We start from the raw sequence: 13,103 nt of genomic DNA on the forward strand, positions 1-13,103 counted from the left end.
ATTTTACGCTCGTTTGTCAGGAAAACTATGCGGCATCGGAGCAAGGCGCTGCCTGCTCGGGGAGCACTGCAGGTTGCGGCACGTTGAATTTCCACACTGGGAGAGGGGATGGCACACAGGTGGCTGCTGCTTTCGGAGCGGGGGTTTGCAAAACCTCGGCAGCATCGGTTCCTGCCATCTGCCTAGTTTTGTTTTTAAACGAAAGCTTTTTTTAACAATGGGGATTGGTTCTCTCTTTAGTGTTTTGCTTCTGCAGCACCAGAAATGCCCATGTCACAGTAATTCCTGGCCCAGCAGTTGCAGGATGAAGAAGATGCGGGACAACAACCCTGCGCAGGGCAGGAGGGAGGAACAGCACGAGGGTCAGAGCATCCCTGCGAGAACAGCGGGTTGAGCTCAGTGGTGGCTCGGGGCGAAGAAGCTGGCTGCTGTTTTACCAGTAAGTTTTAAGTACCTGCAGGGCCTGACCCACTCCTTGTTCAGTTTTTCCATCAGTTGATGCAAACCACCGGCAGTTTGGCTAACCGGCTTCTTGTGGCTGGGTCAGCTGGATGGGCTGAGCCCCAGAGGGACCCCGGCTGCGGGGCAAGTGCACTGTTGGGCGCTGCAGATACGTTTTATTTTAATGACCATTTTAATAATCATTCAGGGAAGGGCAGGCTGTATGGTGTCCCATGGTTCAGGCCGGGCTGCGAGGGCACCGCTCAGGAGCACAAGGGCTTTGCTGGCAGAGCGCTATGTGCAGTGTTGGCGCAGCCGTGAGAAACCCCCGCGGCCCCGTCCCGGCGAGCTCTTGCCCCGGTGCCGGCAGCAAGGCTGGTCCCTCGGGGCCAGTCACTCCCCTGCCTGCTCCCCCAGGCCGGGGATTTGAAGTCTTCCTGGGACATGGCGGTGATTTGGGATGGCCCCCACTGCTTTGAAACCCTGAGCATCAGCGGTGCTCGGGAGGGCCCCCCAGGAGCCCCGGCAGCTCAGCTGTCCTTGGCTCTGTCTGTCTCCCTGTGCTGCTGCTGCCTGTATGCATATTGCAAGCTCATTCTGATGTGCACTAATGCTATTATCCTTCAGAAATTGAAATCAAGTCTGAACCTATAATGTTTCACTGGGAGGGAATTGGGGTTATATATTCCTGTGTACAGCAGCATTCTATTTCAGTCATAGCATTTAATTATGATTGGTGTGTTAGTGCCCACCAGAGCATAACAAATTGTCATTATGTTATTCTGCTGAGTCTAATTTAATTGGCAAGTTGTCACAAAAGCAATTATCCATCATTTATTTTGTTGCCATAACCACATCTTGGAGAGCACCTGCTGTCTGAAGTGGAAAGGCTCTGCAGTCTCTTGGTCCTGGATTTCTTCCACTTGCCTGACACAAAGACACCATTTCCTCCTCTTATTTAAAAATATGTTCCTCATTCCCCAGCGAGGGCTCATGCACGAGGCTGGAAATGCCGGAGGAAATGCGCCGAGCAGGTAGCGACCCGTTTGAGCATCCCGGGGACGGTGCGAGTTACGGAGCCTCGTCCCCTCCGGAGACCTCGGAGCCAGCCCGGCGCGGTGGCTGTGAGTTGTGGTCAGATGAGTAAGTCGCGGACCCTGTCTGTCTTCTCGCTTCTGGAAAGTCAGGATGAAATAAGGAGAGAAAGGGAAGTTTGAAGATGAGACATTGTCTGCTTGCAGTAAATAAAACACTCGGCAGCTTGCAAATAATTTTTGGGCAAAAAGTGGGAAAAAAAGCCCCTGAACTGCTGATGGTTTATTTTGGTGTCTAAATATACGAAGGTGGGTAGGTGTGTGCACAGAGACGTTCAGAGGAGCAGAAGGGACGCGTGGGCTCTGCCCCGGGACCCCGAGCCCAGCCAGACCCTCTCATTCTGGAGCTGCTCAGCCCAGATGCAGCTGAGATAAAGAACAAGCATCTGATGTTTGACATCTGTGTTGGCCTTCACCAAACTGCTCCCATGCCGGTGGATTTGCTCCTGCCGGCAGCACCGCTAGCTGGCACGGCACAGGGCACCCTGCGCCGGCTGCGGCACGGCAGCCGGCTGGGTCAGCCAGGTGCCAAAACCCACCTCTGCTCCCCGCCTGCCGTTCCCCAGGTCCGAGAGCGGCTGCAAACCATCACCCGAGCTGCTGCCACGCAAGCTGGGGTGCTTTTCAATAAGCAAGTGTCAGATAAGGTATCTGGGTTCCCATAAAGATTAGGAGGCTGGCGAGGGAAGATTAGTGGTTTCTTATAATCTAGCAGGCAAAGCAATATCAGACTTCCCGAGACCAACCCAAAACTGCAGATTTTCTCCTTCCTGAGAGGGTGCGTGGCTGTGACCTATTACCTTTTTAGATTTTGGAGACAGCATCCCAAAATCCTGCAAGGCTAATGCAGACTCGAATGAACTCGAAGCCTGTGACTCACTGTGATAAATGAGTAAATAAATGAAAATCTGTTTTGATGTCTGTATTTCTTTCAGTTACTCCCCTCTCCGCCCTGTCTGTAATCTCTTCCCCTCTGGTAGTTCTGATTTGCTGCTAATGAGGAAAGATGATTTTGTAGTTAAAGCACAGAGAGAGGGTTTTGTTCCTGGTTCTGCTTTTTTTCCCCTTCCATGCCTTGATTTCCCCATCTGTAAGCCAAGATACTGTTTATTTAAGATGGATGTTGTAAAGTTAAATTAATCAGTATTTGCAAAGCAATTTGCTTCAAAGGTAGGGTACAGCGACTTGAAAAGAAAGGTTAAACCTGAGGAATCATAACTTTTCCCTCCTGCTGTCTCTGCTGGGACTGAAGCCGAGCGCTGGCTGTCTCTCTTTTCCCAGCAATGAAAACCTGCTGTTTGCCAAGCTCTTCACCTCGCCTTCACCAGGAGAAGGAGGTCTGCAGGTTCATAAGGCGTCCGGCTGTCACTCATGCGCATCACCGGCCACTTACCAGGTTTTCCTTCAGTGATGGAAGTTATAATCAAAAGCTGAGGCTTGCGGGGGGATGCGCATCCCACCAGCTGGATCCCTGCTCGCGAGGCGTTCGTGCAGCCCCCTGCATGCAAGGCTTGCTCTCGTTCGGGGCTGGAGCCAACCGAGGCGATAATCCGCAGCAATGCTGCCTGAGTGTCATGGGGTGGCTACTGGGAGCGGGATGGGGCTCCTGCAAAGGGCCGTGCCCGTCTGTGGGGCGAGCAGGGACCCCTGGGGCCAGAGCCCGGGCTCGGGGCCGCTGCTCCGCGAGAGCAGGTCGCAGCTCTCTCTGCGGGGATCTGCATAGCGTGGGAAGGCAGCGGCTCAAAGAAAAGGTTTCCAAAGCATTTTGAGCATCTTGGGTGGTAAAATGGCGTGAGAATATATGATTTAAAACCTTGGTTTCTTCTTTCTTCCCCTTTTCTGGGTTGCAGGGAGACAAGAGCAGCTTTTGTCTGATAAAAATCCCTGCGCCGCTGCGGGATGCAGCGATGCCAAGGGGACAGCCTTGTGCTTCTCTGGTGCTTGTTCGTGAGAGGTTGGGATGCGAAGGCGGGTGCTCTGGGTTTGTGGGTGCTCTGCAGCAGCAGTTTTGAACAGTTTGGGTCCGAGTCCAGTTTGCTCGGCTGCGGAGGGGGCTGGGGGTGCGGTGGGGGCAGAGCCCGGCTGCTGCGGAGGGTAATGTGGCCTGACAGGCCAGTTCCACTGCTGCTGAGCTGGAAAAATTTGATTATAGAAGATGCACTCTTGCCATTCCCAAATTGCATTTCCTTTTTATATCAGAAGAGCTTGTAATAATAATGGGTCAAGAACTGCCAGGCGCTGACTAGACACTGCTCCGTGCAGCAGGGCTGAGCTCTGAACCGGGGTCTGCGCTCGTTACCAGAATGCAAATGGTGTTTTGATGGCACCTCTTGTCCCGTTACCCAAGTGCCGCTGTTGTTGCCCAAGAACACCAGATCTTGGTAAGTAAAGTGGAGCCTGTGAGAGTTTTCCCCTTTTCCCTGGGCTGGGTGTCAGTTCGGAGGGGGGATTAGGGGCGCCTATCCGCTCGCTTCTCTCCTTGCTGTAGGTGATGGTGTGCGGGCACTTACTTATCCTTTGCTGGGTCCTGAGGGCACCTGGGCAGACGGTCGGTGCTGCATCGCTTTGCAAGGCAGAGGGAGAAAGAAGAGTCCTCCTCTCATACAAGTTTGGGGGAGGGAGTAACGTTAATTTGAATAAACGGATTTCTTTTTCCGGCTGCGTGACTCAGGCTGGAATTCCCCAGCCACCCACTGTGGAAAACTACCAGCTCCCTGCATGCTGTGGATCCCTCTGGAACCCTTACACAACCTGCCGCGGGAGCCGAGCATCGAAAAGCCGTCGAGGCGCCATCCTCGCCCACCATCCCGTGTTGCGGTGACAGTCACTCGGTGACACCTGCACGCAGGAGGGCAGGTGACAGTACCCGGCTCTGTAAATGGCCATGTTTGCCTGGCCCAGCGTGGCTCTTGGGGCAGCACCGCACTGCTTCTGGCCAGCCGGCTCACTTGCAAACACTTCAATTTTCCAGCGTCAGCTCAGCTTCGGCGCCAAGTTCCCGTTCCCCGCATCACATTTCTCTCTTCCTGGCTCTCTGTCAGGTCTGGGTCCCTTCATGTCATGCCTGCCATCGTGCCAGCCATCTCCTGGACCCCGGCTGCCTGTCCCGTGGATGGGCAAACCTACTCGTGCGCCGGCTTGGGTGCTGGCACAGCCCTCTTGCCGGCTGGATCCACTGCTGTGCGCTCAAATCCTCCATCCCGGGTTTCCTTCACTTGTTCCCAGGACTCCTGGTTCAGAGATGAGTGCTCAAGGAGTTAATGGACGTGATCGGATTCACTGGAAGCATGGCTGGGAGCTGTCGGAGTACCGCCCTGCTGCGGGAGAGCTGCAGTCCCGCACCAGCAGAATGCTTCCTCTGGATGCAGCATCCTGGTAAATACAACTCCTCTTCTTCACACATCCACGTGCGGAGCAGCACCAGCAGACACCAGCTTTGGCCGGCCCCGCTCGGAGGGCGGCAAGGCTGGGAGGGCCATGCCAGCAGGAGCCTGACGGGCAGCACAAAGCACCCAGGTTATTTTTCTCTTGTGGCTTCTCCGCTCTGTGAAGTGGGTGCTTCCAAGGTGCTCAGGCTGGAGCTCCTGGAGCTTGAAAATCAAACAAAGAAGAGCAGACTGGCAGCCCCTTTGCTCCTCTCTTTTTAGGAGCGTTTAAAGTATTTACATATTTACAGGTGTCTAGGATTTTTCTGCTTTGGCAACGCCTGTGAGCTTTGCAGCACTACAATGAAACAATCAGGTCTCAGCCCATTTATCAGCTACCTGGCATGACCAGGAACGATTAGGCTCGTGTCCCACTCACAGTGCTGGCCTCTCTCTTCCCATAGTTGCCATCTGCAAAATGAAGCAAAGTGGGGCGTAAGGGTGGGTGCACGTCGGGTCTGACGGCACGTGGGGTGAGGAGGTGTCTGACGGGACTGTTCCCTCTGGGTCACCGATTCGGATGCGGTGTGGGTGGTGCCTGGAAGAGAGCAGAAGTTTTGGCTTGTGCGGAGATGTGCTTGGTGGTCACCGTGCGGTCCTGCGGTGCAGAGGTCTGTATGGCCAGAGTCACTGGTGCAGGCTGCCTGTCTGGTTCGTGCAGGGGCGGAGGAGCAGCCCCTGTGCAGCACCTCCCCGATGGCTGATCCCAGAGAGCGGGGACGGAGCGTGTTTTTCAGGGCATGCTCCATAGATAAGGCTGATGGAGGTGTTGCAGCCTTGAGCCCTTCCCAAGTTAAATGAGATGCGCAGGTAAATGTGCCGTGTTCACCAAGGGCTCAGCTCAGGCTGGTGGCTCCTGGCCATCAATGCTGCCGATGCTGCCTCGGCCAGGGCAGCTCCGAACTTGCCTGGCCTCGCTGGGAAAGCTGAATCCCCACGGGTGCCCCTGGAGGAGCCCCGTGCTCGAGGGCCAGAAACATCCAGCCTCCCTCCCAGGGTCCCTTTACATCCTCAGAACACTTATTTGTTTCAATGAATTTTACTCTCATTTACCTCTTGGTGCCACTTTTGCTTCTCCTACCAATATAGTCCCAACAACAGGAGTGGGAGAAACAGAGCTCCCGGCAAAGCTTCCTCCTCCGCTTTCTTAATCTGCTGGGTTTGTGGTTTTTATTGTTTCTGTTCCCCCTTTGCCCTTTGACTGGTGTCCAGAGGAGGACCACAAGGAGAGGAGCAACAGAGAGACGGCCATCCTGGGGCAAAGAAATGCCATTTAATTCAGGTGACGGCTCTTAGCCGAGCCTGGGAGCCAGCTGGGGCAGGTGCTGGGCGCACGGGGGGAAAAGGCGCTTGGCGCTGCGGCAGTGCCAGCAGATATTTGTGCGACTGATTTATGGGTGAAATTCCTCCAGATGGAGGGGGGATCACGAAGCTGCCGAGTGTGATAAATAACTCATTGTAATGTATTATTTAGCAAATTATAATGAAAAGCAGAAAATATATGGAGGGGAGCGGACAAATACATTCCCCAGTTGGCAAGTTATTGACTGTTTAGAGCCAGGAAGCGGATATTTAAGAGGGTTTGGGAATTTCCATGGTTTCCCCTACAGATAAATCACCCCTCTGCAGACGTATTTATTGGGTGCCCTGCTGCTGCGTTTGATCCCAGGGGACGGTATCACTCCAAGAGCTGCTAAGAGGCTAGCGAGCACCTCGCTTCCAGGCTGCTGGTTTGAGTGTAGCCTGCCTAAAAGTTGTGTTTGGCTGCTGGCTGGTGTGCAAGGAGTTTTTGGTCCTGCTCCTGAATTCCCAAGAGTCCATGAGGACTCACTCGAGTCACCCCCAAAGCGAGTGCTGCTGGACAGAAGGGTGCCTTTATGAGAGGCAAGAGCACCGAACAAAGTCTGGAGCAGGGCTGGGATAAAAGTCTCCTCTCTTTCTCTCAGCTTCTCTTTTATTGTGAGTATTAAAGGTTGGGCATTGCATTGCCTGCAAGATTAGTGTGTTATTTTTCAAAAAGCTTTTTTCTTAGCAAAAGTGAGTATCAAGAAGCACTTGCAGTTCCTCGGGCAAGCGAGGCGGGAGCCCTTTCGTTAGCCTTCTCCTGGGGCAGCTTCGGCGTGCTGCAGCCCCAGCTGGCACGAGACCAAGCGCTCCTTCTTATGGAGTCCAAAGGCAGAGACCAACAAGTCAGAGAGACGGGGGTTTGGTGATTACGGCTCCCCACTTGGAGTCAGGGCAGGTTTCTTCCCTTATTAATGATTAGTTGGCAGCAGATTAGGACGAGGTCGTTTTTTCTCTCCGCATTTCTGCTGTGTTGGGGCTGGGAAGCCACTAGCAGACTGAAAGTGAAGTTCGATCGCCTCTTCCCGCTGTGACCAACATCTCCTTGAAGTGTGTAGAAACCCCTGTACAACAAACACAGTGACAGCTTTTTCTATAACCACAGTCGGGATCCAGCATCCTCTTTGCAGACTCGCCCCATGCAGCTCTGTGATGCTGTAAGAGGACGGGTGAGTGTCCCTTTTTTTTTTTTTTTTTTTAATCTGGATAAAAGACCTGGTGCTATTGCATGGGTTGCTGATGATCGCAGTGGCACAGGGAGGACAGGACCCCAGCTCCTTGTCTTGCTGTAACCAGCAAGGCGGGAGCTGCACCACCGGAGCCGTAACCCCCTTCTTCCCCGGGAAGGAAACCACCTAGATCTCCTGGATCCCGGCAGTCGGGATGGGTACGGTCCCAAACCAGCGTGTTTTGTGCTCGGAGCTGGGCAGGCAAGATTTGCCTGCCTGCCTCATCACATCCATCAGTTTGCACCTCTCCGAAGCATTCGTCTGGGCATATGTTTGTAAGAAAAGAGAAGGTTTTATTCCTCTTACGGCTCGCTGAGGTTTTGCCGGGCGGTTTGCTGGTTTGCTGTCCCCCACCCCAGCCTGGTCCAGCTCCTCTCCCCGCGGCGTGGGGTGCCCCACGGGCAGAGCCCGAGTGGAGCCGGCCCCGGGCAGCGGCGGTGGCACCAGGGGGTGCTGCCTGATCGCGGCTCGGTGCTGCCGGTGCCAGAGTGGGAACAGCGAGAAGGGGACTTTACCTGTTTGTTGGGTTTTTTTATTATTATTTTTATTTGATCGCTCCCAACTCCCATCCTGGGGATGAAGAAGATGCTATTAGGAGGGGGTTTCCCACGGCAGTGCAGGATGCTCTCTCTCCTCCTTGCTGTCAAGAGATTTAAACTTCTGTGGTCTAGTGGGGGAAAATACGTCCTTGTGCTCGTGAGCTCTGCCTGCCAGCCCCGGGCCTCGGCAGGGCCGCTGGCTGGCGCAGACCCCTCTGCTGGGAGCAGCCCAGTTGGAGCCGCTCTGTTGAGGGCATCCCGAATGGCCCCAGCTGCGCTTTTCCTTGGAGCTGCAGGGATGGAGGTGATGCCGAACGCCTCTGGGCATCAGCAGGGAGGGGAAGGCTCAGCGTGGAGTCCCCAGCACTGTCCCCTCCTTGTTTGGTCCCTTTGCACGGAGCTGCCCGTGGGATCTTCCAGGCCAGGGGAGGGAGGTGAGGGCTGGGCAGAGGGAGCACAAAGGAGCCACATGTCTCGGGATTTTTATATACTCTCAAGTGTCATCTGTGACGTGGAGGCTTCTGCACAGCTGTCCGTGCCGTGCGGTGCTCCATGCTGGCAGGGCTGCCACCCGGCGCAGCCGCAGAGCTGCCAGCCTGCGCCGCGGGAGAAGCTGCCTCAACCCTTTCTGCGGCACGGGCAGCCCCAGTGCTGTGGTGCTGCTCTTCCAGGGCGTCCTGGCGTTCAGAGCTTGGACTCCCCTGAGCACACCAAAACCAGACCCTCTTGGTCTGCCCTGCATGCGCAGCCACTGCACTGCTCTTGTCAGCCCCGGCTCCGGTTTCTGTAGCTGGTGGCTGGCTGGGATCTTCCAGAAGCCTTTCCCAGGGCCTGATCCAGTTCTCCCAAGCCCAAGGGAAGCTCTGGTGTTTTTTCTGGTCATGCAAATAGACAGTAAAATCAGGAGGTCGTTGTGCAGGTTTATGATACACTTCAAAACAGAGGCCAGTATTTGCTTTCAGAATAATCGGGATGAGGAATGAGACGTTGCAGGCATTCCCGAGCAGAGGTCGGGGAGGCTGGAGAGGTGGCAGTGCTGGTGAGCAGTAGGAGGAGGAGGACGTAGCTCGGCCTCTTCGGCCGTGCCTGGGACGGGGACCAGCATCCCTCGGACTGCAGCCCCAGGGAGCAGCTGCCCTTGCCCCCACCATCCCTCGGGTCCGCCAGCAGCCCCAGGGCACTTCTCTGGCTGAACAGGAGATGCCTTTCACCTTGGCAGGAGCCGGTGCCGGGTCTGAGCGACAAACTTCAGCCCAGAACGTGGGGCTTCCAAGGTCTCTGTTCGGCCGGGGTGCTGCCTGATCGGCGTGATCTGTGGATTGCCACAGCCGGCTTTATTGGCAGCACAGATAATGTAGGTGCTTTCAGTTGTACAGAGGAGGAGAAGATAAGGGGCTTGGAGAGAACTTGACTGGGTGACTAAGATAAATTTACTGTACTACAGGAAATCGAAATGTGAAATAAAGATCTCAACCAACTGAAATATTTAAAAAGATACAGAAGTTGGGCGCGCGTGAAAGCCATTCTGAGCGAGCCAGCTCCCGCCGGGACCATCCCTTATCAATCCATCACCCGGCCCAGCTGAATTTTATAAAAGATAATAGGGTGGAGGGAGAATTGAAATAGAAACTATCCATTACAGGAGGCTGAATGACAGGTTCTCTGTGCAAAATATGATCATAATTAACAGGAGAGAGACAGAAAGTTGTCCGCTTTCTACTGCTGTTTGTTTTCCTTTCTGGCTCTGCGGGGCAGGGCGGGCACGCGAGGGGGCCCCGGGGGGCACGGGCAGGGATGGACCCCCAGCATCCATCAGCACCCACCAGTTTTCAGGTGTTAGCAAGCAGTGTTGGAAGGAAATCAAACCTACCCAACATTAATACCTTCATCAACCAGGTGTAATATCTAAGAAAGAGGTGCCTTCACATGTGTATGAATTCCTCTGGGTGAGCTGCAGAAGGCGGAGGTGCTCCTGCCGCTGCGCGTCGCAGCCTGGATTTCATACTGGGCTGACCGTTGGATGTTTGCAAGGTCTTTTATTCAGCATCTCCTTTTTTCCTTTTTCTGCCTCACAGTCCCGCTCTGTTCATGTTCCACAGCCTGTGAAACCCCTGGAAGTTCGCTGAAAGAAAATCCAGACTCTCCCGTGTCGCCTCCTGGGAGGGAAGAGAAGTTTGGTGTCCAGGCTGAGATCCAGTTTGCCTTCACGTGCCTGCAGTGTCCTTCCCACCATGGGTCCAGTGGCGTTTTTGGTCCTTGCTTTGGGAATGTCTCCTTAGTGCTGCAGCTGTTTCTCGAGGTACTTCATGTGTGGCCTTATGGTGGGCCCCTCCAAAACAGCGGCTTTTAAAAAATGTATGTGCTGTTGTAATTGCTTGATATAAGCAAGGTTACTTGGTCTCCATCTTCTGCTGCTAACGTCTCTTTATTTTCTCAACACAGGACCTCCAAAAGTACAGCCAAGACCGCCAGCCCACCCTGCTCCGTGGGACATCTGGGGTGACTGGAAAAGTAAGTTGCATCTTCTTAATGTCGTATCAAACTTCACTGCCTTTCCTTGCTGCACCCTAACACCTGCTTGTTATTCCTCGTTCAAGCAAATGATGAAATCCTCATGAACATCAGCAGGAGCCAGGTTATGTTCTCCGTCTTTTAAATGTCCTTCAAAATATAAACGCCCAAGTGAAAACGTTTCAGAATGTTTTTTCTTCTGGCTCATTTAATTTTGAAGCAGCGTTAGGAGCACTGCTACTACTATTAAACCCGGTATTTAGGCATGTGAAATTGCAATACAAGTAAAGGAGTTTGTGAAGCACTTTGAGTCGCAATGAGAATAGATTGGGTGGATTGAAATGCTGGGAGCTGGGAAGCCGTGCTGATACACGGGAAGCCTGACAGGGAAATCGGCTAGAAAGGCTAATGAAACTCCTGAGTGAAAGGGAATAGCAAGCCACAGGCTTGTGATGCTGGGAAGGAAATCATCCTAATTTGCTTGTGTTTAGTAACCCGAGACTTATAATTAATAACATGAGTAAAAACATTTGAAAAAGTTATATATTATGCCTATTTTGAAACTGTCCAGCTCTGCAGGTACTGCACATAATGTTAACCCTGGGCTCCTGAATCTGCTGCTGCTTTATTCACTAACCCAGAGCAAACTCAGTGCTCCATCTTCCTGGAGCTCTGCCTCCCCTGTTGAAACGTAGGAGTCTGGAGGGCTTCAGGCAGATTAGCTGGAGAAGGCTGGGTCAATCTGTGAATTTAAAATAGAGCAGTCATTGGGGTACCAGCCTGTCTAACGATATAAGAGGTATTGTGTGAATACAAACCCGACCATCTGCCTGTCGCTGAGAGAAAGTCCAACAGGTCGCCATGCAAAATGCTCAAATTTGTTCATTTCTGAGATGAGACAACCTAAAAATGCCCAAGGTGGAGGAAATGGATACCTCATTATTTCTTGTTATCTTCATCACTGCAGTCACCCTGTGTGTTGGAATGCGGTTTAGGGCTGAAGCATCAGTACAAATGCATGGGGGGAACTGGAGCCTTTCAAGCCGTGCTGTTGAGTTGCCCAGTAGCCTTCAGACTTTGGAAATTAGGCAAACAGAGCTGGCGTGCTCATCCAACACATTAATTGTGTGGTAACCTTTGCATAACCTTTAGAAAATCTTTGGATGTGTGAATCCGAAGCCCAGAGCACACGTGCTCCCAGGATGTGCGGCAGCATCCCTTGGGGTTAAGGTCCTTGAACCAGGGGAGATGTGGGGGTCTGTCCCAACCCAGGCTTTGAGTTATGCCTAAATGGGTGCTTCCCCATAACGATTTGGTTCACTTCTGCTTCCCATGCAGAGCCAGGGGCTGGGCAGGGTGGCCCCTGGCTCTCCTGCAGCACTTTTAACTTGGGCCTGAGCTTTCTGGTTTGTGGAGGACTAAGAGGAGATGGGAAAACTGGGGCTGCCAGCACTCGCACGCTCCCAAAACATTGGTGTGGCAGGAGCCTCGCGCCTGCACGTCACCCCCTCCGGTGATGATGCCCCACGCCGGTGACTGGCTCCATCCCGCCTCCGCAGCAGGCAGCCCTTGGGAGGGATGCGGCCCACCGCCTGCGCCCCTCCATCGCGCTGGAAGCAATCAAAGCACCGCGCTGCCGCCAGATTGCCTTGTCCGTTCCAATGATCTTTAACTCCGTTTTCCCCGAGCAATCAGAAGCACTTTCTCTTCGTCCAGGTGGTCTTTTCCCATTTTGCTCTTTCCAGTCCCAGGACCCAGGGCAGTCACATCTCATCACGCCTTTTCTCAAGCCATTTGTACGTCATGCTTTTCCTGTTGCCATCAATTTAGTCGCAGCCTCCCCTCCCTGCTCCGCTCCCTCCCGTGCTAACCGCAGCTTGTTTGGGAATGAAGCTCGGCCTTCAGAGCGCTGGCAGATGCAAATGCAAATCCCCTGCCCCTGCAGCCGGGCTTTCCAAACCTGTGCCTGTCAGCTTTTCATGCAGACGGGAGGGTGGCTCTCCCCATTTTTTTGAGGGATGGTCAATCCCTTTAAAAACTTTCCCCTAGGGAGACTGTTACAAAGCAAATACAAATGTGGATTTTTTAGGAGTGACCTATGGGCTGCTGAGGAAGTGAAGACTGAAAACATGCAGTAACACTGCTTTCCCAAAGGTTTAATAATAATAATAATAATAATAATAATAATAATAATAATAATAATAATAATGATAACAACAACAATAATAATAACAATAATTATTTACTATAATAATTTAACATAGAATATTATAACATAACATAACATAATATAATATAACATAACATAATATAATATAACATAACATAATATAATATAATATAACATAACATAATATAATAATAGTAATAACAACAACAATAAGAGGCAACATCCTTTGGCCATCCAGGCTTTGACCTTTTCGATTCACCGTGTTCTGTGCCTGCACGCTCCCTCCTGCTCTCCTCTGAGCAAGGTGTCCCTGGTCACCCCCATGTGCTGAAGGTCTTCTCTGCCCTGGA

General features: G+C 52.8%; 1 protein-coding gene across 1 annotated transcript in view; it reads left to right on the forward strand.

Moving 5' to 3' along the window:
• The window catches only part of LOC148056327 (uncharacterized), a 40,708-nt gene that overhangs the window by 2,752 nt on the left and 24,853 nt on the right, over positions 1 to 13,103 (forward strand). The window contains exons 2-8 of the mRNA XM_087752396.1: positions 257 to 439; positions 1,426 to 1,584; positions 2,817 to 2,931; positions 3,735 to 3,916; positions 4,761 to 4,910; positions 10,172 to 10,371; positions 10,515 to 10,583. Of these exons, the coding sequence (XP_087608522.1) occupies positions 4,796 to 4,910; positions 10,172 to 10,371; positions 10,515 to 10,583 (384 nt within the window). The 5' untranslated portion in view covers positions 257 to 439; positions 1,426 to 1,584; positions 2,817 to 2,931; positions 3,735 to 3,916; positions 4,761 to 4,795. The remainder of the gene's footprint in view (positions 1 to 256; positions 440 to 1,425; positions 1,585 to 2,816; positions 2,932 to 3,734; positions 3,917 to 4,760; positions 4,911 to 10,171; positions 10,372 to 10,514; positions 10,584 to 13,103) is intronic.

This window comes from Nipponia nippon, unplaced genomic scaffold (genome assembly GCF_047370975.1).
Source record: "Nipponia nippon isolate SJK-2023a ecotype South Korea unplaced genomic scaffold, ASM4737097v1 scaffold_15, whole genome shotgun sequence".
NCBI classification, from domain to species: domain Eukaryota; kingdom Metazoa; phylum Chordata; class Aves; order Pelecaniformes; family Threskiornithidae; genus Nipponia; species Nipponia nippon.